This window comes from Etheostoma spectabile, unplaced genomic scaffold (assembly GCF_008692095.1).
Source record: "Etheostoma spectabile isolate EspeVRDwgs_2016 unplaced genomic scaffold, UIUC_Espe_1.0 scaffold00008328, whole genome shotgun sequence".
NCBI classification, from domain to species: domain Eukaryota; kingdom Metazoa; phylum Chordata; class Actinopteri; order Perciformes; family Percidae; genus Etheostoma; species Etheostoma spectabile.
In genome coordinates this window covers 8,805-35,074 of record NW_022603584.1, presented here as the reverse complement: position 1 = coordinate 35,074, position 26,270 = coordinate 8,805, and the positions used below count along the sequence as shown (strand labels likewise).

General features: G+C 45.5%; 1 protein-coding gene across 1 annotated transcript; it reads right to left on the bottom strand.

Annotated features, from left to right (window-relative positions):
- Window positions 1-3,256: 3,256 nt before the first annotated feature.
- Window positions 3,257-25,727, bottom strand: LOC116678843 (serine/threonine-protein phosphatase 6 regulatory ankyrin repeat subunit A-like). The gene is given in 12 exon segments (XM_032508568.1): window positions 3,257-3,880; window positions 6,634-6,825; window positions 10,192-10,326; window positions 12,291-12,450; window positions 12,538-12,749; window positions 17,421-17,576; window positions 22,685-22,825; window positions 22,828-22,875; window positions 23,546-23,680; window positions 24,238-24,394; window positions 25,492-25,605; window positions 25,608-25,727. Coding segments are annotated over 12 exon segments (1,683 nt in total). The 5' UTR covers window positions 25,713-25,727; the 3' UTR covers window positions 3,257-3,752.
- Window positions 25,728-26,270: the final 543 nt, after the last annotated feature.

The following is a 26,270-nucleotide window of genomic DNA, read 5'->3' as shown; positions in this document are numbered from 1 at the left end:
GGGATCAGTTCAGCTGGAAACTAGTTCCTACTGAAATTTAAAGACTTTTGAAGACTTTAATTAGAAAATGTACCCAAGTTTTTATAATTAAGTTCTGAAAGGCAAGTGGAGTGAACGTAACGGACGTTCATTAATTTCAAAAGGTCGTGCACTTTAAGGAAATGTTGTAATACTGTATGTTGCTTATGAAACCCAGTGTTCCCCAGTGACTCTTCTACAGAGACAGAAGTGTGTGTTTACCAGAATAAGTTGGCAGACAGTCCAGTCCAGTCCAGTCTAGTCCAGTCCAGCACACATGTGAATGAGAGCCAGGATCATGCAAAAACAAGAGGACATCAAGCACATCAACAGTACAATTTATTCAACGAATCGACATATTTGTCTTATTCAGAGCATCACTTCTGTACAGTAAGACAAATATTTATGACTTATTCTGTGGGGTTGCTTTGTAGCACCTTAAACGAGACAAATAAGTACAGAAAAAGTGACAAAACGTTGCAAAAACCGACAAATAAAAACAATTTCAGTGACAAACACGTCTAAGAAAGCCTGAAAAATGTCAGAAAAGGCAGCAAAACGACATGAATTATTCCACATTCATAGATATTTCACTCTTTCTGATGTATGCGTGTCATTAAACTCTCCATGTCTGGCCCTTTAAATTTGAGTCCCTTGTCCAGTGTGGCCCTTAAAATGACCTGGACAGCGCCGTATTAAGAGGGTCAGGGAACCTTCAGCGTCGCTTAAACTGAGAAACGATGTTTTTTTTGAACATCCGAGCCGATTGAACGTGACTTTATTCCCTTTTATGGGACAGTGCTTACCCAAAAAAGAACGGCCAGTGCCGTTTAATTCGACCTACCGGGAGGAAAGGTTTCAACACAACCACTCTGTCGTTCAACATTCCCATTTCTCATCTTCGGGGACTGGACATTCCCTACGTGCCTCTCCTAGTCTCCTCTCTGTGTTCTGCTATGTATCAGGGTCGGGTATTTTAAGGCTTTAAGGCAGATCTGAACTTGTTTTTGGGGGACCTGATGATCCAAAGCTCTCGATCTACCCTCACCTATGGTCCTGAAGGCTGGGTCATGACCGAAAGAACCAGATCCAGGGTACAAGCGGCCGAATTGGGTTTCCTCAGGAGGGTGGCTGGTCTCCTCAGGAGGGGGGCTGGTTTCCTCAGGAAGGGGGCCTGGTTACCTCAGGAGGGGGGGCCGGCGTCTCCCTTAGAGACAGGGTGAGAAGCTCAGTCATCCGAGAGGAGCTCGGAGTAGAGCCGCTGCTCCTTCGCGTCGAAAGGAGCCAGTTGAGGTGGTTCGGGCATCTGGTGAGGATGCCTCCTGGGGGGGTCCCTAGGGAGGTGGTCCAGGCACGTCCAGCTGGGAGGAGGCCTCGGGGAAGACCCAGGACTAGGTGGAGGGACGTCCAGCTGGGAGGAGGCCTCGGGGAAGACCCAGGACTAGGTGGAGAGATTATATCTCCAACCTGGCCTGGGAACGCCTCGGGATCCCCCAGTCGGAGCTGGTTGATGTGGCTCGGGAAAGGGAAGTTTGGGGTCCCCTACTGGAGCTGCTGCCCCCGCGACCCGACACCGGATAAGAGGATGAAGATGGATGGATGGATGATGTTCCTTCCCGAGGCTATTTTAGCAGTGGCACCGTGGCTCCGTCCGGCGCTTAGCCCCGCCCACCACAATTGGGATTGGTTTAAAGAAACGCCAATAACCCAGAGCATGATTTTCCCCTATCCCAGGATGCTGTGTTGACCCTCCAGACCCTCCTCCTCAGCGCTGTGGAGGAGGGTCTGGCAATGCGAGGCGATTTCTTCCACATATACATGTTTATTTAGTTGAAAGCAGTTCATTTTGATAGGATTTTATTGTATCGAATAATTATGGTTATGTTATCTTGTCTTAATTTGCCTTTAAGTAAGTGGTGGTGATGATGATATGGGGGTGTTTGGGGGGGGGTAGGATGTTGTAAATGTGTGTGTTTTGTAATTTTTTAAATCATAACGGGGGGGAAAAACTCTTCCATAACAGGTCAACTTCGAAGCCAATCTGAAGCCCTTTATGGACTTCATAAACCACTTCATGTACTAAAAATAACATGACCTACAATCTTTATAGGCGGATTTAGCGAAACTATAAATAAGCAGCCGGGATCGGATCGAGGTCTCCTTGAGACTTGGGTGTCTGTGTTAAACAAAAGGCTTTCTCTAGGCGCGGAGGGGGGGGGGGGGGGGGTAGCAAGCAGCATATGGAGAGCGTCACTGTGACAGCAGGCCTGCTGGGGTTCCTCTGGATGTTACAGGTCTAACAGGGAACAGCCATCTGTCCTCCAGGAATGTGGTCTGAGCACGCTACGTCTCGGGGTATTTCACAATTTAACGGCTACTCAGCGTTTACGGTACGCAGGCGGGTTTGGGGACATGCACGCACTTCCCCAGAAAGTCCAGGATCCAGTCCAGAAACCTTTGGTTGAGCAAGAAAACTGACTACTGATGTCACTTCTGTTGCCAAAAAACATCTCGGGTTACGTATGTAACCCTTGTTCCCCGAGATAGGGGAACAAGAGTTATGTATGTAACCCTGGTTCCCCGAGACGACGTTACGTATGTAACCCTGGTCCCCCGAGATAGGGGAACAAGAGTTACGTATGTAACCCTGGTTCCCCGAGACGACGTTACGTATGTAACCCTGGTTCCCCGAGATAGGGAATAAGGGTTACATAGTAACCCTTGTTCCCCGAGATAAGGGAACAGGGGTTACGCATGTAACCCTGCTTCCCCGAGATAGGGAACGAGACAAGTTGTGATCCCAATCCCAGCATCTGAAAGCCTCCGATACAGCTTTCAATGTGGTATCAGCATCTGAAAGTACCGCAGTTTAAGAAAATCTACTTTAAATAAGTTGATTTGGGTTCTTTCTCCATTACGACTGACTGTCAAACTGGATTATAAAAGAGTTTTTGTCACCAAAAGTTCAACCTGAGCCGGACCAACAACAAAAATAGAAATCATATCACATCCATATATCCATAGATTGTAGTATACAGCAGTTAAATCATAATAGGACACACAGGTATCGGATCCATACTTGGTATTGGCCAATAAGCAAATTCAGGTATAAGAACCGGTCTCAGACAATTTCCACCAAAAACCACGCCTCCACCTGAGCTTTGACACATGTTCTCTAGTTCAAATAATAACAAAAACAACATCTAAAATGGTCTCTCATATTAGAAATACCCTCTTCTTGTAGTGTAAGTTACGCTTCTATTCATTTAGACATTAAATGCTGTTAAGACTTGTACTGTATATGCTGCAAAGACCTTTTAAAATCCTCTTGTTTATCAACCCGAAATAGAGACTGGGATGGTTTCCAGTGCTGAGAGCGGCTTTTTCCACAAGAAGCTGCTGTTAAGGAGACCATTTGGAGCTTCTATTTTAGGATTATCATTTCCTATGCATGTGTCGGTATGTTTGCATCTCAAAAGATCCACGATCCAGATCCAGAACCGGACGACAAGTCAATAGAGAATGACATTTTGGGCAAATCCAGGACTTGGGAGCTGGGATCCTCGTCTCTCTCACCCCCCCTGGGACTTTGAGCTAGCCAAGTCTTGGGGTCAAAGTGTAGCTTTGAAGAGAAACCTTGTGCTTCTGACTAAACACTGATGTCTACTAAAGCCGTGGCACCTTTGCTGTGGTTTGCAGCTCTTTGAGAGTCCCCCCATCGGTGGTCCTCGGGGTTACTGGTAGCACAGGTAGCGGATGAGGAGCTTGGGTACGTGGAGTTGACCCATGACCCCCAGAGCTCTGGTGCCCAGCGTCCTCCTCACCGCCAGCCTGCTGAGCTGCTGCAGGGTCATGGGGGTGGCTATGGACAGGACGACAACAACAACAAGGAGTTAGCTCATGGAAGAGAATATAGTATAAGGAAAGGAAGACGAATTATGAAAAACAAACGTGAAAAAAGTAAGAAAATCCCTTTAATTAACAGGGCGGGACATTAACATCGACAATGTCTTTCCCTGTTAAATACAACCTTTTAGCACTCTTTGAAACCAACCTTAACTGCCTGGATATGGTTCATTTTATGACTTATTTAGTCATAATTCTTCCTCCTTTTAATGGGTAATAGGTGTGGAATATGGATACATCAATGAGCTAAAACTTGTCAACTGGACAACCGAACGAAACCGATCTTTGTCCGAGTGATCTGGATGATGGTGGATTCATAAAATACTGAAATCAATCTTTTAAAATGTCAAATATGTTAATATATAGTGTTGGTACGGTTCAGGAAAGAGTACTTTAAAGTCTTAATGTAAACATTAACAAGGTGCATTACGAAATCTATCTGAGGGTTGCTTCTTGCTTGTACAATCTCCAGCATAAGTTAATTGGCGATTGGTGTGTGTGTGTGTGTGTGTGTGTGTGTGTGTGTGTGTGTGTGTATATATATATATATATATATGAGCACCATGGTAAACAACGGGTGTCATCAGTCTGAGACATTTCCTGGACTTGACATGCAATCCTTGCCTGCCACCTGCTGGTGAGACGTTGACGTTACACCAACTACACACTATGAGATCTACACTGGACCAATAAGATTAAAGAAGTACACGTCGACATTTTACACAATATATATAACCTGCAAAGCTACATCTTTACATGAGGACAACGTGAGGGCGACATGAGGACAACATGAAGACAACATGAGGGCAACATGAGGACAACATGAGGACAACATGAAGACAACATGAGGGCAACATGAGGGCAACATGAGGGCAACATGAGGACAACGTGAGGGCAACATGAGGACAACATGAAGACAACATGAGGGCAACATGAGGACAACATGAAGACAACATGAGGACAACATGAGGGCAACATGAGGGCAACATGAGGGCAACATGAGGACGACAGAGGACAGCATGAGGACAACATGGGGACAACATGAGGACAACATGAGGACAACATGAGACAGCATGAAGACAGCATGAAGACAACATGAAGACAACATGAGGGCGACATGAGGACGACATGAGGACGACATGAGGGCAACATGAGGGCAACATGAGGGCAACATGAGGGCAACATGAAGACAACATGAGGACAACATGAAGACAACATGAGGGCAACATGAGGACAACATGAAGACAACATGAGGGCAACATGAGGGCAACATGAGGGCAACATGAAGACAACATGAGGGCAACATGAGGGCAACATGAGGACAACATGAGGACAACATGAAGACAACATGAAGACAACATGAAGACAACATGAAGACAACATGAGGGCAACATGAGGACAACATGAGGACAACATGAAGACAACATGAAGACAACATGAGGACAACATGAGGGCAACATGAGGGCAACATGAGGACAACATGAGGACAACATGAGGGCAACATGAGGGCAACATGAAGACAACATGAAGACAACATGAAGACAACATGAGGACAACATGAAGACAGCATGAGGGCAACATGAAGACAGCATGAAGACAACATGAGGGCAACATGAGGGCAACATGAGGGCAACATGAAGACAACATGAAGACAACATGAGGGCAACATGAGGACAACATGAGGACAGCATGAAGACAGCATGAAGACAACATGAAGACAACATGAAGACAACATGAGGGCAACATGAGGGCAACATGAAGACAGCATGAGGGCAACATGAAGACAGCATGAAGACAACATGAGGGCAACATGAGGGCAACATGAAGACAACATGAAGACAACATGAGGGAAACGTGAGGACAACATGAGGACAGCATGAAGACAGCATGAAGACAACATGAAGACAACATGAAGACAACATGAGGGCAACATGAGGACAACATGAGGACAACATGAAGACAACATGAGGGCAACATGAAGACAACATGAGGGCAACATGAGGGCAACATGAGGGCAACATGAAGACAACATGAGGGCAACATGAAGACAACATGAGGGCAACATGAAGACAACATGAGGGCAACATGAGGGCAACATGAAGACAACATGAGGGCAACATGAAGACAACATGGGGACAACATGAGGGACAACAGGAGGACAACATGGGGACAACATGGGGACAACATGAGGATTAAAAAAGTACACCGACACTTTACATTATATAACCTGCAAAGCTACATCTTTACAACTCAAATGACGCATTAAATGTTGTGTAAAACCCATCATGATATCAGTGTGAATGTAAGAGTTTTTAGGTTTTCATTTTCAAAATCAGAATTTCCACGTTGAATTCAAGTGCTACGCCCAATTTCACCGCTTCGTTATGAAAACCCAAGGACTTAATTAAGTCCGTCAGACGTATAAACACTCAAAAAACTGTCATTTTGTAAGGTGGACTTTTAATTACACTGTATATTAGTTTTGTGGCATTGTAGTTTTATATTGCTCAATCATCCCCTCTAAAGAAAATGGCTATAAACACTACTTCTTTATTTATTTTAAATGCTATTATTGTTTCTCTGGAGCATGATTTGACCAAGTGTCTGAAATGTCCTATGTTTGGATGTATTTTTTCCCATAAAGTTGTGAAGAAACGATAAAAAAAAATCTCCACGGTACGGTTGTTGCCTTTTCCGTGAGTGACCTACTCTCGTAAAAGTGGAGGCAGGTGGCCGAGGGCGACCCGGGCGCGGCGTAGTCCACGGGTCTCCTGTTGTGCTGGTCTCGGGCGTGGACGTTGGCCCCGAACTCCACCAGCATCTTCACCATCTCCACCTGGGTGTTCTTAGCAGCGTGGTGCAGCGGCGTCTCGTGTAGCCGGGCGGCGTTCACCTTAGCACCTGGAAGGGAAAAGGGCGTTAATGGCAGCTCTTTAAAAAAGGTCAATCTGGGCATCTTCCAGATGTTCCTGGGATTTTGGAGTTGATGGCGATCTCATGGTGACGTTCCAGATGTTCCTGGGATTTTAGATGTTCCTGGGATTTTAGAGTTGATGGCAATCTCAGGGTGATGTTCCAGATGTTCCTGGGATTTTAGATGTTCCTGGGATTTTGGAGTTGATGGCGATCTCATGGTGGTGTATTTCAGATGTTCCTGGGATTTTAGAGTTGATGGCGGCTGTGGCTCAGTGGTAGAGCGGTTGCCTGCCAATCGGAGGGTTGGTGGTTCGATCCCCGCCCCTGCAGTCATTGTCGAAGTGTCCTTGGGCAAGACACTGAACCCCGAGTTGCCCCCGGTGCTGCGCATCGGAGTGTGAATGTGTATGAATGTTTATTTGCTGAGCAGGTGGCACCTTGTACGGCAGCCCCGGCCACAGTGTATGAATGTGTGTGAATGGTGAATGTTTCCTGTAGATGTAAAAGCGCTTTGAGCAGTTGTTAAGACTGGAAAAGATATAGAAATACAGCACATTTACATTTACATGGCGATCTCATGGCGGTGTTCCAGATGTTCCTGGGATTTTAGAGTTGATGGCGATCTCGTGGTGGTGTTCCAGACGTTCCTGGGATTTTAGAGTTGATGGCGATCTCGTGGTGGTGTTCCAGGCGTTCCTGGGATTTTAGAGTTGATGGCGATCTCGTGGTGGTGTTCCAGACGTTCCTGGGATTTTAGATGTTCCTGGGATTTTGGAGTTGATGGCGATCTCGTGGTGGTGTTCCAGATGTTCTTGGGATTTTAGATGTTCCTGGGATTTTGGAGTTGATGGCGATCTCGTGGTGGTGTTCCTTATGTTCCTGGGATTTTAGATGTTCCTGGGATTTTAGAGTTGATGGCGATCTCATGGTGGTGTTCCAGATGTTCCTGGGATTTTAGAGTGATGGCGATCTCGTGGTGGTGTTCCAGACGTTCCTGGGATTTTAGAGTTGATGGCGATCTCGTGGTGGTGTTCCAGGCGTTCCTGGGATTTTAGAGTTGATGGCGATCTCGTGGTGGTGTTCCAGACGTTCCTGGGATTTTAGATGTTCCTGGGATTTTGGAGTTGATGGCGATCTCGTGGTGGTGTTCCAGATGTTCTTGGGATTTTAGATGTTCCTGGGATTTTGGAGTTGATGGCGATCTCGTGGTGGTGTTCCTTATGTTCCTGGATTTTAGATGTTCCTGGATTTTAGAGTTGATGGCGATCTCATGGTGGTGTTCCAGATGTTCCTGGGATTTTAGAGTTGATGGCGATCTCATGGTGGTGTTCCAGACGTTCCTGGGATTTTAGAGTTGATGGCGATCTCGTGGTGGTGTTCCAGACGTTCCTGGGATTTTAGAGTTGATGGCGATCTCATGGCGGTGTTCCAGATGTTCCTGGGATTTAGAGTTGATGGCGATCTCATGGCGGTGTGTCCAGATGTTCCTGGGATTTTAGAGTTGATGGCGATCTCATGGGTGTTCCAGACGTTCCTGGATTTTAGAGTTGATGGCGATCTCGTGGTGGTGTTCCAGACGTTCCTGGGATTTTAGCGTTGATGGCGATCTCATGGCGGTGTTCCAGATGTTCCTGGGATTTTAGAGTTGATGGCGATCTCATGGTGGTGTTCCAGACGTTCCTGGGATTTAGAGTTGATGGCGATCTCGTGGTGGTGTTCCAGACGTTCCTGGGATTTTAGGCGTTGATGGCGATCTCATGGCGGGTTCAAGATGTTCCTGGGATTTTAGAGTTGATGGCAATCTCGTGGTGATGTTCCAGACGTTCCTGGGATTTTAGAGTTGATGGCGATCTCATGGTGGTGTTCCAGACGTTCCTGGGATTTTAGATGTTCCTGGGATTTTGGAGTTGATGGCGATCTCGTGGTGGTGTTCCAGATGTTCCTGGGATTTAGATGTTCCTGGGATTTTGGAGTTGATGGCGATCTCGTGGTGGTGTTCCTTATGTTCCTGGGATTTTAGATGTTCCTGGGATTTTAGAGTTGATGGCGATCTCATGGTGGTGTTCCAGATGTTCCTGGGATTTTAGAGTTGATGGCGATCTCATGGTGGTGTTCCAGACGTTCCTGGGATTTTAGAGTTGATGGCGATCTCATGGTGGTGTTCCAGATGTTCCTGGGATTTTAGAGTTGATGGCGATCTCATGGTAGTGTTCCAGACGTTCCTGGGATTTTAGAGTTGATGGCGATCTCATGGCGGTGTTCCAGATGTTCCTGGGATTTAAGAGTTGATGGCGATCTCATGGCGGTGTTCCAGACGTTCCTGGGATTTTAGAGTTGATGGCGATCTCATGGTGGTGTTCCAGACGTTCCTGGGATTTTAGAGTTGATGGCGATCTCATGGTGATGTTCCAGATGTTCCTGGGATTTTAGAGTTGATGGCGATCTCATGGCGGTGTTCCAGATGTTCCTGGGATTTTAGAGTTGATGGCGATCTCATGGTAGTGTTCCAGACGTTCCTGGGATTTTAGAGTTGATGGCGATCTCATGGCGGTGTTCCAGATGTTCCTGGGATTTTAGAGTTGATGGCGATCTCATGGCGGTGTTCCAGACGTTCCTGGGATTTTAGAGTTGATGGCGATCTCATGGTGGTGTTCCAGATGTTCCTGGGATTTTAGAGTTGATGGCGATCTCATGGTGATGTTCCAGATGTTCCTGGGATTTTAGAGTTGATAAGATCTCATGGTGATGTTCCTGGGATTTTAGAGTTGCTGGCGATCTCGTGGCGGTGTTCCAGATGTTCCTGGGATTTTAGAGTTGATAAGATCTCATGGTGATGTTCCTGGGATTTTAGAGTTGCTGGCGATCTCATGGCGGTGTTCCAGATGTTCCTGGGATTTTAGAGTTGCTGGCGATCTCGTGGTGGTGTTCCAGACGTTCCTGGGATTTTAGAGTTGCTGGCGATCTCAACGCTTGATGGGAGAAGTTCCTACACATTGGACCTTTAAGCACTTATTCAACCCTTGTGTTGTCTTCCCCTTCGGGACCTTACTTGGGGTTTTAAAAACAAGTCTGAAATACAGTTTTACTTCATAATCCATTACCAAATATTGTCTTTATCTCAATTACCCGCAGCTGATAACATCTATGTTCAGGGAATGCGTCCGTCTCTATAGGACACAATTAAAATTGGATTTTAATTCACAACTTTATCAATTAACAGGCAAATAAAACACTGATGATCCTCCAGGGCCGATAATCGCTCTCTCCCTAATTAATCCCACAGAAATCTGAGAAGCAAGAAGCAACTTTGAAGCCATGCAACATACCCCCCCCCCCCCCCATAGCGCTCACCTGCATTGAGCAGCTCCTTAACACAGTGTGTGTGTTGGTTAGCACACGCTACGTGTAGCGGGGTCCCGTAGTAAAGGTCGTACGCCTCCAGGCGAGCACCCGTGGCGATCAGCAGCTTCACACACTCAGAGTTCCCTGAAACATGGACAGAGACTACATATTAAAAAATAAGAGGGCTAATAATTTAGACTCAAATTAAAGGAATGGATGTTGATGATAATCACAGACTGGAATATGTCAACTTTTACTCAACACTATTTCAACAACACTTCACTTTGTTTTACAATGCTATAAAATAGAATAAGACCCAAAATTAATGAAAGTAGAGATTTGTACTTGGCAAAGAGCGTTGGAATCATATGTTATTTTGGGGAATTAAAAAGAACATTGATATAGGACAACATGAGGACAACATGAGGACAACATGGGGACAACATGAGGACAACATGAGGACAACATGGGGACAACAGGAAGGCAACATGAAGACAACATGAAGACAACATGAGGACAACATGAGGACAACATGAGGACAACATGGGGACAACAGGAAGGCAACATGAAGACAACATGAAGACAACATGGGGACAACATGGGGACAACATGAGGATGACATGGGGAAACATGGGGGCAACATGAGGACAACATGGGGACAACATGGGGACAACATGAAGACAACATGAAGACAACATGAGGACAACATGAGGACAACATGAGGACAACATGGGGACAACATGGGGACAACATGAGGACAACATGAGGACAACATGAGGGCAACATGAAGACAACATGAGGGCAACATGAAGACAACATGAGGACAACATGAGGACAACATGAGAACAACATGAGGACAACATGAGGGCAACATGAGGACAACATGGGGACAACATGGGGACAACATGAGGACAACATGAGGACAACATGAGAACATCATGAGGACAACATGAGGACAACATGAGGACAACATGGGGACAACATGAGGGCAACATGAGGACAACATGGGGACAACATGGGGACAACAGGAAGGCAACATGAAGACAACATGAAGACAACATGAGGACAACATGAGGACAACATGAGGACAACATGGGGACAACAGGAAGGCAACATGAGGACAACATGAGGACAACATGAGGGCAACATGAGGACAACATGAAGACAACATGAGGGCAACATGGGGACAACAGGAAGGCAACATGAGGACAACATGAGGACAACACGAGGGCAACACGAGGAAAGCATGAAGACAGCATGAGGACAACATGAAGATATCATGAAGACAGCATGAGGACAACATGAGGACAACATGAGGACAACATGAGGGCAACATGAAGACAACATGAGGGCAACATGAAGACAACATGAGGACAACATGAGGACAACATGAGAACAGCATGAGGACAGCATGAGGGCAACATGAGGACAACATGGGGACAACATGGGGACAACATGAGGACAACATGAGGACAACATGAGAACAACATGAGGACAACATGAGGACAACATGGGACAACATGAGGGCAACATGAGGACAACATGGGGACAACATGGGGACAACAGGAAGGCAACATGAAGACAACATGAAGACAACATGAGGACAACATGAGGACAACATGAGGACAACATGGGGACAACAGGAAGGCAACATGAGGACAACATGAGGACAACATGAGGGCAACATGAGGACAACATGAAGACAACATGAGGGCAACATGGGGACAACAGGAAGGCAACATGAGGACAACATGAGGACAACACGAGGGCAACACGAGGAAAGCATGAAGACAGCATGAGGACAACATGAAGATATCATGAAGACAGCATGAGGACAACATGAAGATATCATGAAGACAGCATGAGGACAACATGAAGATATATGAAGACAGCATGAGGACAACATGAAGATATCATGAAGACAGCATGAGGACAACATGAAGATATCATGAAGACAACATGAGGGCAACATGAAGACATTATTCTAGATATGAGACGTTGTTTCCATTGTGGATTTTTAACATGAATTATGACAAAAACCCCACTTCCATGTTTAATGGTGTCCTATTAGAGACTGATGAAATAAAGAGCTTCACACAGGGACCCACCCCCCATGCAGGCCTCGTGGAGGGGGGAGCGGTGCGGGCGTTGAGGGCGGGCGGGGTTGGTCTTGGCCCCGTGGTCCAGCAGAAGACGGACACACTCCAGACTCCCGGCTGAGCAGGCGTCACACAGCGGGGTGCTGCCGTCCACGTTCCTCGCGTCCACCTGAGACGCATTATGGACACACATGCATGTACATTATAGCCATTTCTTCTTTTTTTAAGTCCCCCATGTCCCCAGATCTCGTCTCACCTGGGCTCCGGCGTCCAGCAGCAGCCGGACACACTGGGCCTGTCCCCGGACGCAGGCCTCGTGCAGCGGCGTGATGGAGTCCACCGCCACCACGTGACCGCCCCCGCTTCGGATGAGACGCTGCAGCTGGGACGTCTGGCCGAGGGACGCCGCCTGGTGCACCTCGGTTCTCTCGCCAGCACCAGCCGGCGGGGTTAAGGCAGCGTTGTCACCTGTGTTTCAGGGCAATGTTTCCCGAACTTAGGGCCGGGACCCAAAATAGCGTTGCGGACCCGTTTTATTGGGTCGCCAATTGGCAGAGAACAGACTAAATGCTCAGCATGGCCTCAGCATGGCCTTAAAATGGCCTCAGCATGGCCTCAACATGGCCTCAAAATGGCCTCAGCATGACCTCAGCATGACCTTAAAATGGCCTTAAAATGGCCTCAGCATGGCCTCAAAATGGCCTCAGCATGGCCTCAACATGGCCTCAAAATGGCCTCAGCATGACCTTAAAATGGCCTCAGAATGACCTCAGCATGACCTTAAAATGGCCTCAGCATGGCCTCAAAATGGCCTCAGCATGGCCTCAACATGGCCTCAGCATAGCCTTAAAATGGCCTCAGCATGGCCTTAAAATGGCCTCAGCATGACCTTAAAATGGCCTCAGCATGACCTCAGCATGGCCTCAGCATGGCCTCAGCATGGCCTCAAAATGGCCTCAGCATGGCCTCAGCATGGGGCACTTTCAAAAACCGAACCTAGACTAGATCAGCTGGCTGATATCTCAAAATCTCTCTTTTGGGTCTTGAGCTGAAAAGGTTTGGGAACCCCTGGTTTAGAGAGTAGTGGTAGAGTTCTACTCTCCCCTCCCTGGATGAGCTTTACAGTTCCCACTGCCTCAAAAAAGCCCAGACCATAATATAAATATCCATATCAAGTATCTGGGTTGGCTCCGTGGTAGAGCAAGCTCTCTTATAATGAGGTTTGTGCCTCAATGCAGAGGTCGAGGGTTCGAATCCCGCCTGTGGCGATCTCCTGCATGTCTTCCCCCCTTTCTCCACCTAGCTGTCCTATCAAATTAAAAGGCGTAAAAGCCCAAAAATAATCTTAAAAAATTAAATCCATATCATGTAGCCTGGTTGGCACACATGTATTAAAAGATTTATGCCTCGACTCAGAGGTCGAGGGTTCGAATCCCGCCTGTGGCGATCTCCTGCATGTCTTCCTACTTTCTCCACCTAGCTGTCCTATCAAATTAAAAGGTGTAAAAGCCCAAAAATATGCTTACAAAAGAAAATCCATATCATGTAGCCTGGTTGGCACACATATATTAAAAGATTTATGCCTCGACTCAGAGGTCGAGGGTTCGAATCCCGCCTGTGGCGATCTCCTGCATGTCTTCCTACTTTCTCCACCTGTCTGTCGCCCAGCTCTAAACGTGTGCTTAAGTCTACATTTTAGTGTCTTTTTTAAATATATATTTTTATAGTGACTTTTAGAGGCTCTTCTATATTTATCTATCCACCTTTTGCAGATGTTTTCCACTGAAATAACTGCATCCAAATCTATTGTACGTGTCCAGTGACAAAAAAAAGAGACTACTATTATATTTGACATTTTCACCCGTTGTCGTTCTTGTGTTATGGTGAATAACTAACATCCTAAATGTGATGTCGGTCTGCTTTGTATTGTAGCGTTGCTATAACTGTCCTCGTTTAACGTACACCTCATGTAGCAGAGTTTATTAATATAGCTCTATAAATTACGTGTGTTTGCAGTGGTACAGTGTATCATCATCATTGTCTCCGCTTTCACATTATTTCTAGTAAATGTCTCGTGAAATACTGCACATTGACAACTGTAATTTCACATTTGCATTGCAATAATCAACACATGTCAACAACCTTAGACATTCACCTTGAATTTTAAGTGGGCGCAAATACACAATGTTGTTGTTTTTTTTAAAAGATAACTTTAAGAGTTTTTATTTTTATTTTTATTTAATAGTGTTATACAGTTTAGGAAAGGGAAGAGAAAAGATGACACGCAGCAAAGAGCCACCGGCGGATTCGAACCCGTGCCTCCGACGCACACTCGCCCCTCCTTTAGTGGTTGCTAGCACGTTAGCATTACAGCTAGCTACGTACCGACGTCAAACTGGGTCAGGGGGACCCCAAAAAGCGCCCGTTTCCCCGTTTATCGTCTTTACGTCACACTCACCGATGTCTCCAAAGAAATACGGACGAGCATTTTCAATCTCCATCCTGTCTTTATATAAAAAAATCCCAATTTACGACGCTTAAGCAGCCGCAGAGACGCGGCTGTTCGTCTAGTGTCTACACGAGTCACGTGACATAGCTGGACCACACAGAGCATGCTGGGACATGTTGTTTTTACGCGTAAAAAGCTTCCACGCAAGGCTAAAGACGTTTCTTTTGGTCAGACTTCTTACTTTTAAGATTTAACTTACGTTCATTTTTTTTGTACTTTCTGAAACTCACACATTTAACCCATAGAACGTCTTCTTTTAATCACTTTTAGATAAATTAGGACCTTTTAGGATGCTTTTTAATACTAAATCAACTATAAAGGTCCAAATATTCCAGTTCTCACATATGAAAATACAACTGGGAACAAGAACAAGTTTGGGATAATAATGTCTTTATTGTGGCAACATTTTGTACAAACATATATTTTTTGAAAACTATTCCTATATTTGCTGCATATTCAAAAGAGATCGTTTGAATCTGATTGGCTATGAACCTTAAAGGGATACTCCACCAATTAGCATTAAGCTAGGTATCAATAGAGACCCAGTAGTCTTTTCAAATGACCGTCTTTCCCTCACTCACGTCCCCCCTGAGACGAGAGATCTCAGTGTTGTGTGTCTGGGATTTGTTCCCCCCCCCCCCCCCCCCAGCGGCTGTGGACTACAAACCAGGTAGTTCTGCAGGTTTTGGACTCTTCAGCGTCGGCCATTTTGAAGCTAAGCTAACAGGCGCTCGATTTTTAGGATGGCGAGTGGACAACAGGCTGTGAGATGTAGTTAAGGTGTGTAGGCAAGATCTCCCAAAACCTTCTGACTGACTTAAACTCTGTCTACAGACCAGGTCCCTGAAGAAGGCCCAGTCAGTCCTGGTCAACCCTAGTCACCCCCTGAACCGACCCCAGTCCTCCCCTGAACTGACCCCAGTCCCCCCTGAACCGACCCCAGTCCTCCCCCCTGAACCGACCCCAGTCCACACCACCCCAGTTCCTCTGAACCGACCCTAGTCCTCCCCCCTGAACCGACCCCAGTCCCTCCCTGAACCGACCCTATACCCCCCTGAACCGACCCAGTCCCGTCCCCCCCTGAACTGACCCAGTCCCTCCTGAACCGACTCCAGTCCCCCCTGAACCGACCCTAGTCCTCCCCCCTGAACCGACCCCAGTCCTTCCCTGAACCGACCCCAGACCCTCCCTGAACCGACCCTAGTCCTCCCCCCCTGAACCGACCCCAGTCCTCCCCCCTGAACCGACCCCAGTCCCTCCCTGAACCGACCCCAGTCCCTCCCTGAACCGACCCTAGTCCTCCCCCCAGAACCGATCCTAGTCCTCCCCCCTGAACCGACCCCAGTCCACCCCCTGAACCGACCCCAGTCCACTCCCTGACCGACCCCAGTCCCCCCCTGAACCGACCCCAGTCCTCCCCTGAACCGACCCCAGTCCCTCCCTGAACCGACCCTAGTACCCCCCTGAACCGACCCCACCCCAGTCCCGTCCCCCCCTGAACCGACCCCAGTCCCTCCCTGAACCGACCCCAGTCCCTCTGAACCGACCCTAGTCCTCCCCCCTGAACCACCGCAGTCCACCCCCTGAACCGACCCCAGTCCCTCCCTGAACCGACCCTAGTCCTCCCCCCAGAACCGATCCTAGTCCTCCCCCCTGAACCGACCCCGTCCACCCCCTGAACCGACCCCAGTCCACTCCCTGAACCGACCCCAGTCCCCCCCCCTGAACGACCCCGTCCTCCCTGAACCGACCCCAGTCCACCCCCCTGAACCGACCCAGTCCACCCCCTGAACCGACCCCTCCACCCCCTGAACCGACCCCAGTCCCCCCCTGAACTGACCCCAGTCCCCCCCGAACCGACCCCAGTACCCCCCCTGAACCGACCCCAGTCCTCCCCTGAACCGACCCCAGTCCACCCCCTGAACCACCCCCCCCCAGTCCCCCCCCGTGAACCAACTCCAGTCCCCCCCTGAACCGACCCTAGTCCTCCCCCCTGAACCATGTGCATGTGTCAGAAGCGGAATTGTTGATGTTAGAGAGACACATCCTGGATCTGGTTCCAGTCCCTCTTTGTGGCCCCACTGGTCTTTTGCTCTGCAGGTCCTGAATTGAGGGTCATAAACTCCCCTTTGTGAATAAGACCAGGGGTCCAAGAGCCAGAGACTTGTGATGTGATTGAAAATGACAATAAAACCCACTAGAGTTGAACGCCTCACTGTCTGTGTGTATGGGGTAGGGGTATAGGGTATGGGAGTGGGCTCTGAGCAGCCAACCAAGTGCATTCTGGGATTTGGTGTCTTTGATCCACATGAGCCAACAAGACATTTTCTGGCGTTTTTCAGCCAAGAAGGCACCAATTTTACAATAAATTTCACATTTCTTCCATATAAGTGACCCAATTTCCAGATATAGTCATCTCCTCCAATGGTGAAATGTCCCTTTAATTTCCTGATTCATGTAATCGCTCATTAATAAACACTTTATTACTATTCAACAACCTAAATGAATGACATTAATGACGACGCCCTATCCAATCCTGAGTCCGATATATATTTGCATTGAGCAGATGTTGTCCACAGTGGTTCTTTTTAATTAGACCCGGTCTCGTCGTGACCCTGATGGGTCTGATCATGTGTCCCGGTGTAGTCCTGCAGGAGGATCACGGTACCGGAGGTAGCTGTGGATGCGGCGGGGCGTGTCCAGCTGACCTATGACCTCCGGGGCTTTGGTGCCGAGCCGCAGCCTCACGGCGATTCGACAGAGCTGCTGCAGGCTCAGAGTATTTCCTGGAGAGACGAGACAAGGACAACATTAACATAGACACAGGCTAATTACTGGTAACTAACATGCTAGTTAACATCAACATAGGCACAGGCTAATTACTGCTAACTAACATGCTAGTCAACATCAACATAGGCACAGGCTAATTACTGCTAACTAACATGCTAGTTAACATTAACATAGACACAGGCTAATTACTGGTAACTAACATGCTAGTTAACATTAACATAGACACAGGCTAATTACTGGTAACTAACATGCTAGTTAACATTAGCATAGACACAGGCTAATACTGCTAACTAACATGCTAGTTTACTTTAATATAGACACAGGCTAATTACTGCTAACTAACATGCTAGTTTACTTTAATATAGACACAGGCTAATTACTGCTAACTAACATGCTAGTTAACATCAACATAGGCACAGGCTAATTACTGCTAACTAACATGCTAGTTTACTTTAATATAGACACAGGCTAATTACTGCTAACTAACATGCTAGTTAACATTAACATAGGCACAGGCTAATTACTGCTAACTAACATGCTAGTTAACATTATCATAGGCACAGGCTAATTACTGCTAACTAACATGCTAGTTAACATTAACATAGGCACAGGCTAATTACTGGTAACTAACATGCTAGTTAACATTAACATAGGCACAAGCTAATTACTGCTAACTAACATGCTAGTTAACATTAACATAGGCACAGGCTAATTACTGCTAACTAACATGCTAGTTAACATCAACATAGGCACAGGCTAATTACTGGTAACAAACATGCTAGTTTACTTTAATATAGACACAGGCTAATTACTGCTAACTAACATGCTAGTCAACAACAACATAGACACAGGCTATTTACTGCTAAGTAACATGCTAGTTAACATTAACATAGGCACAGGCTAATTACTGCTAAGTAACATGCTAGTTAATATCAACATAGGCACAGGCTAATTACTGCTAACTGACATGCTAGTTAACATCAACATAGGCACAGGCTAATTACTGCTAACTAACATGCTAGTCAACATTAACATAGGCACAGGCTAATTACTGCTAACCAACATGCTAGTTAACATCAACATAGGCACAGGCTAATTACTGCTAACTAACATGCTAGTTAACATCAACATAGACACAGGCTAATTACTGCTAACTAACATGCTAGTTAACATTAACATAGGCACAGGCTAATTACTGCTAACTAACATGCTAGTTAACATTAACATAGGCACAGGCTAATTACTGCTAACTAACATGCTAGTTAACATTATCATAGGCACAGGCTAATTACTGCTAACTAACATGCTAGTCAACATTAACATAGGCACAGGCTAATTACTGCTAACCAACATGCTAGTTAACATCAACATAGGCACAGGCTAATTACTGCTAACTAACATGCTGGTTAACATCAACATAGACACAGGCTAATTACTGCTAACTAACATGCTAGTTAACATAACATAGGCACAGGCTAATTACTGCTAACTAACATGCTAGTTAACATTAACATAGGCACAGGCTAATTACTGCTAACTAACATGCTAGTTAACATTAACATAGGCACAGGCTAATTACTGCTAACTAACATGCTAGTTAACATTAACATAGGCACAAGCTAATTACTGCTAACTAACATGCTAGTTAACATTAACATAGGCACAGGCTAATTACTGCTAACTAACATGCTAGTTAACATTAACATAGGCACAGGCTAATTACTGCTAACAAACATGCTAGTTAACATTAACATAGGCACAGGCTAATTACTGCTAACTAACATGCTAGTTAACATTAACATAGGCACAGGCTAATTACTGCTAACTAACATGCTAGTTAACATTAACATAGGCACAGGCTAATTACTGCTAACTAACATGCTAGTTAACATCAACATAGGCACAGGCTAATTACTGCTAACTAACATGCTAGTTAACATCAACATAGGCACAGGCTAATTACTGCTAACTAACATGCTAGTTAACATCAACATAGGCACAGGCTAATTACTGCTAACTAACATGCTAGTTAACATCAACATAGGCACAGGCTAATTACTGCTAACTAACATGCTAGTTAACATCAACATAGGCACAGTCTAATTACTGCTAACTAACATGCTAGTTAACATCAACATAGGCACAGGCTAATTACTGCTAACTAACATGCAAGTTAACATCAACATAGACACAGGCTAATTACTGCTAACTAACATGCTAGTTAACATTAACATAGGCACAGGCTAATTACTGCTAACTAACATGCTAGTTACATTATCATAGGCACAGGCTAATTACTGCTAACTAACATGCTAGTTAACATTATCATAGGCACAGGCTAATTACTGCTAACTAACATGCTAGTTAACATTAACATAGGCACAGGCTAATTACTGCTAACTAACATGCTAGTTAACATCAACATAGGCACAGGCTAATTACTGCTAACTAACATGCTAGTTAACATCAACATAGGCACAGTCTAATTACTGCTAACTAACATGCTAGTTAACATCAACATAGGCACAGGCTAATTACTGCTAACTAACATGCTAGTTAACATCAACATAGGCACAGGCTAATTACTGCTAACTAACATGCTAGTTAACATCAACATAGGCACAGTCTAATTACTGCTAACTAACATGCTAGTTAACATCAACATAGGCACAGGCTAATTACTGCTAACTAACATGCTAGTTAACATTAACATAGGCACAGGCTAATTACTGCTAACTAACATGCTAGTTAACATTATCATAGGCACAGGCTAATTACTGCTAACTAACATGCTAGTTAACATAACATAGGCACAGGCTAATTACTGGTAACTAACATGCTAGTTAACATTAACATAGGCACAAGCTAATTACTGCTAACTAACATGCTAGTTAACATTAACATAGGCACAGGCTAATTACTGCTAACTAACATGCTAGTTAACATCAACATAGGCACAGGCTAATTACTGGTAACAAACATGCTAGTTTACTTTAATATAGACACAGGCTAATTACTGCTAACTAACATGCTAGTCAACAACAACATAGACACAGGCTATTTACTGCTAAGTAACATGCTAGTTAACATTAACATAGGCACAGGCTAATTACTGCTAAGTAACATGCTAGTTAATATCAACATAGGCACAGGCTAATTACTGCTAACTGACATGCTAGTTAACATCAACATAGGCACAGGCTAATTACTGCTAACTAACATGCTAGTCAACATTAACATAGGCACAGGCTAATTACTGCTAACCAACATGCTAGTTAACATCAACATAGGCACAGGCTAATTACTGCTAACTAACATGCTAGTTAACATCAACATAGACACAGGCTAATTACTGCTAACTAACATGCTAGTTACATTAACATAGGCACAGGCTAATTACTGCTAACTAACATGCTAGTTAACATTAACATAGGCACAGGCTAATTACTGCTAACTAACATGCTAGTTAACATTATCATAGGCACAGGCTAATTACTGCTAACTAACATGCTAGTCAACATTAACATAGGCACAGGCTAATTACTGCTAACCAACATGCTAGTTAACATCAACATAGGCACAGGCTAATTACTGCTAACTAACATGCTGGTTAACATCAACATAGACACAGGCTAATTACTGCTAACTAACATGCTAGTTAACATTAACATAGGCACAGGCTAATTACTGCTAACTACATGCTAGTTAACATATCATAGGCACAGGCTAATTACTGCTAACTAACATGCTAGTTAACATTAACATAGGCACAGGCTAATTACTGCTAACTAACATGCTAGTTAACATTAACATAGGCACAAGCTAATTACTGCTAACTAACATGCTAGTTAACATTAACATAGGCACAGGCTAATTACTGCTAACTAACATGCTAGTTAGATCAACATAGGCACAGGCTAATTACTGGTAACAAACATGCTAGTTAACATTAACATAGGCACAGGCTAATTACTGCTAACTAACATGCTAGTTAACATTATCATAGGCACAGGCTAATTACTGCTAACTAACATGCTAGTTAACATTAACATAGGCACAGGCTAATTACTGCTAACTACATGCTAGTTAACATCACATAGGCACAGGCTAATTACTGCTAACTAACATGCTAGTTAACATCAACATAGGCACAGTCTAATTACTGCTAACTAACATGCTAGTTACATCAACATAGGCACAGGCTAATTACTGCTAACTAACATGCTAGTTAACATCAACATAGGCACAGGCTAATTACTGCTAACTAACATGCTAGTTAACATCAACATAGGCACAGTCTAATTACTGCTAACTAACATGCTAGTTAACATCAACATAGGCACAGGCTAATTACTGCTAACTAACATGCAAGTTAACATCAACATAGACACAGGCTAATTCCTGCTAACTAACATGCTAGTTAACATTAACATAGGCACAGGCTAATTACTGCTAACTACATGCTAGTTAACATTATCATAGGCACAGGCTAATTACTGCTAACTAACATGCTAGTTAACATTATCATAGGCACAGCTAATTACTGCTAACTAACATGCTAGTTAACATTAACATAGGCACAGGCTAATTACTGCTAACTAACATGCTAGTTAACATCAACATAGGCACAGGCTAATTACTGCTAACTAACATGCTAGTTAACATCAACATAGGCACAGTCTAATTACTGCTAACTAACATGCTAGTTAACATCAACATAGGCACAGGCTAATTACTGCTAACTAACATGCTAGTTAACATCAACATAGGCACAGCTAATTACTGCTAACTAACATGCTAGTTAACATCAACATAGGCACAGTCTAATTACTGCTAACTAACATGCTAGTTAACATCAACATAGGCACAGGCTAATTACTGCTAACTAACATGCTAGTTAACATTAACATAGGCACAGGCTAATTACTGCTAACTAACATGCTAGTTAACAGGAGTTATTTGCGTCAAAGTGAGGCCAAAATGAATGGCGGTCAATGGGATGCTAACTGCAGGTGATGGCTTGTTAGCATCAAAATGGCGCCATGGCAGGAATGCTCTGTGGACACTTGCTGACCCCCCGCGGGTCTGGCTCACGTGAACTCACCTTCGTGAAACGTGAGGCAGGTGTGGGCGGGGGACGCGGGGGTGGCGTAGTCCACGGGCTTCCGTTCCAGGGTGTCTCTGGCGTTCACATCGGCCCCGAAATCCACCAACAGCTCGATCAGGTCCACCGTCCCCACCCGGCGGCGTGGTGCAGCGCCACCTCGTGGAACCTCGCCGAGTTCACCCTGGCACCTGCAGACAGAGAGATACACCTGTTTGGTTGGATATGGTCGTTATTTTGTTATTCTTAACCCTTGTGAAAAGTGACAAAACATGGAAAAAAATCCCCAAACATGGAAAAAAAGTGAAAAAAACATCGGGAAAGAAATTGAAAAAAAAACTTGAAAAAAATGCCAAAAACATCGGAAAAAGTGAAAAAAACATGAAAAAAATCCGCCAAAAACATCGAAAAAACCCCGCCAAAAACATCGGAAAAAGTGAAAAAAAAACATGAAAAAAGCGCCAAAAACGTCGGAAAAGAAATGACGAAAACATCGGAAAAAGTGATGAAAAACAAACGCCAAAAACATCGGAAAAAGTGAAAAAAAACATGAAAAAAAGAGACAAAAACATCGGGAAAAAGTGAAAAAAACATCGGGAAAAAAACGCCAAAAACATCGGAAAAAGTGAAAAAAACATCGGGAAAAAAACGCCAAAAACATCGGGAAAAAGTGAAAAAAACATCGGGAAAAAAAACGCCAAAAACATCGGAAAAAGTGAAAAAAACATCGGGAAAAAAGTGACAAAGACATCACGAGGGATAAGAGACAGGACGTCAGTGTCCGACACGTTATCCCATAATAACCCAGACATCTGGGATTATCCGTTACCCCCCTTTGGGACCTGCAGCCGGCCCGCTGACCTGCATGGAGCAGCTCCTGGACACAGTCCACGTGTCCCTTGGCACAAGCGACGTGGAGCGGGGGACCGAAGTGGACGTGGTAGGCCTCCAGCCTGGCGCCGCTGGCTATCATCAGCCTCACTACGGCAACGTTACCTGAGAGGAAAGGGGGACGCTTTACACACAGGGAAGAGGTCTGAGGGGGTCAGGAGAGTCTAGTTAGCTGTCTGGATTTACCCTGCAGAGACCTGAGGACCAGGTCACCATAGTCCTCAGATTGGACAGATAGTCTAGCTAGCTGTCTGGATTTACCCTGCAGAGATCTGAGGACCAGGTAACCATAGTCCTCAGATTGGACAGATAGTCTAGCTGGCAGTCTGGATTTACCCTGCAGAGACCTGAGGACCAGGTAACCATAGTCCTCAGATTGGACAGATAGTCTAGCTGGCTGTCTGGATTTACCCTGCAGAGACCTGAGGACCAGGTAACCATAGTCCTCAGATTGGACAGATAGTCTAGCTAGCTGTCTGGATTTACCCTGCAGAGACCTGAGGACCAGGTAACCATAGTCCTCAGATTGGACAGATAGTCTAGCTAGCTGTCTGGATTTACCCTGCAGAGATCTGAGGACCAGGTAACCATAGTGCTCAGATTGGACAGATAGTCTAGCTAGCTGTCTGGATTCACCCTGCAGAGACCTGAGGACCAGGTACCTTGTATGCAGGCCTCGTGGAGGGGCGAGGCGGTGAGGGCTGTGAGGGACGGGTTCACATTGGCCCCGTACTCCAGAAGCAGCCTGACACAGTCCAGGCTGCCAGAACCACAGGCGTGACACAGGGGGGTGCTCCCATGGACGGTCCGGACGTCCACCTGGAGCCACCATGGATACGTCATGGAGTAGCCTGACTTCTATTGTGTCAATAGGTAATTATACACCTGAGCATACAAATATGACATGCGGAGTTCCCCAAGGCTCCATTCTGGGGCCTCTTCTGTTTAACATCTACATGCTTCCACTGGCCCAGATTATGGAGAACAACAATAAGTTACCATAGTTATGCGGACGACACACAAATTTACATAACCTTATCGCCAGGGGACTATAGTCCAGTACAAAAACTGACTAACTGCATCGAAAAACTGAGGTAGTTGTTTTTGGAGCCAAAGAGGAACGATTAAAAGTCTGCGCTCAGCTTCAAACAACAATGTTAAAAACAACAGACAAAGCCAGAAATCTTGGTGTAGTCATGGACTCAGACCTGAACTTTAACAGCCACATTAAGACAATTACAAAGTCAGCCTACTATCACCTTAAGAATATATCAAGGGTTAAAGGACTTATGTGTCAACAGGACTTGGAAAAACTGGTCCATGCTTTCATCTTCAGTAGACTTGACTACTGTAACGGGGTCTTTACAGGTCTCCCTAAGTCTGGGACAGGTCTACAACTACACTATGACCCCCCCAGACCTCTCAGGTCATCTGGGACAGGTCTACTACTACCTATGACCCCCCCCCCCCAGGCCTCTCAGGTCATCTGGGACAGGTCTACTACTACACTATGACCCCCCCAGACCTCTCAGGTCATCTGGGACAGGTCTACTTCTACACTTTGACCCCCCCAGACCTCTCAGGTCTCTGGGACAGGTCTACAACTACACTATGACCCCCCCAGACCTCTCAGGTCATCTGGGACAGGTCTACTACTACACTATGACCCCCCCAAACCTCTCAGGTCATCTGGGACAGGTCTACTACTACACTATGACCCCCCCCAGACCTGGAGACTTTGAGGACTGCAGGGTTTCCCCCAGAAAAGTTGCTAGTTGATGTTTCTCCGGACATTGTGAAGTTCTAAACCCACCGAGCGTGTGTGAAACCAGGAACAATGCAAGACCACCTATTCAATCTGTAAAGTGTCCTGAGATAACTCCTGAGATAACCCATAGGGGGGGTGGTGGTCCATCCTGGGCTCCGGCCTCCAGCAGCAGCCGGGCACAGCCGGGACGAGCCTGGATGCAGGCGTCGTGGAGCGGCGTGACGTCGTCCACCGTCACCACGTTGACCGACGCCCCCCCCCCCCTTCCATCAGCTGCTGCAGCTGCAGGGCCCGGCCGTGGGACGCGGCCTCGTGGAGGGGGGTCCGGTCCGCCCAGAATCCTAAAAATACACACCTACATACACACATACATGTGCACACATAGGGCTCCTTAAAGAGGCCTACTCAGCCTCTGGACGCCCACATAGGTCGTTTTTTTCAGCTACTCTGGCTCTCCCAATTCATTTCTACCTGTAAGACCTCATAATGATAAATATATAAAATATGTATTGATGTGTTTATTTATCAAACTGACTAACAAACTAACATCAGTTATTTGTAGTTATTGATGAGTTCCCACTGAAATAACACGGTGATAATTCGTTGTATCGTCCCAACAGAACAGACACTTTTCTTGTCCCTGTCTCAGTGTTTTGTTGCTTTTCCAAAAAAAGTACTTTTTATTTTTATTTCCGACGTTTTTATAATTTTTTAACCCGCAATGTGTGTCACTTTTCTCCTGACATTTGAGCCTGTTTTTTTTCTCGTAAAGTTCTTGACGCCTACTTCCAGTGTTTCTCGTAGTTTGTCGCTTTTTTGTTGTCTAATTTTCCTCACGCTTTATCTATATATGTGTAAAATTATTTATTTGTTAAATTAGAAACGGGTCAAATTTGACCCTATAGGTCAACACGAGGGTTAAAAATC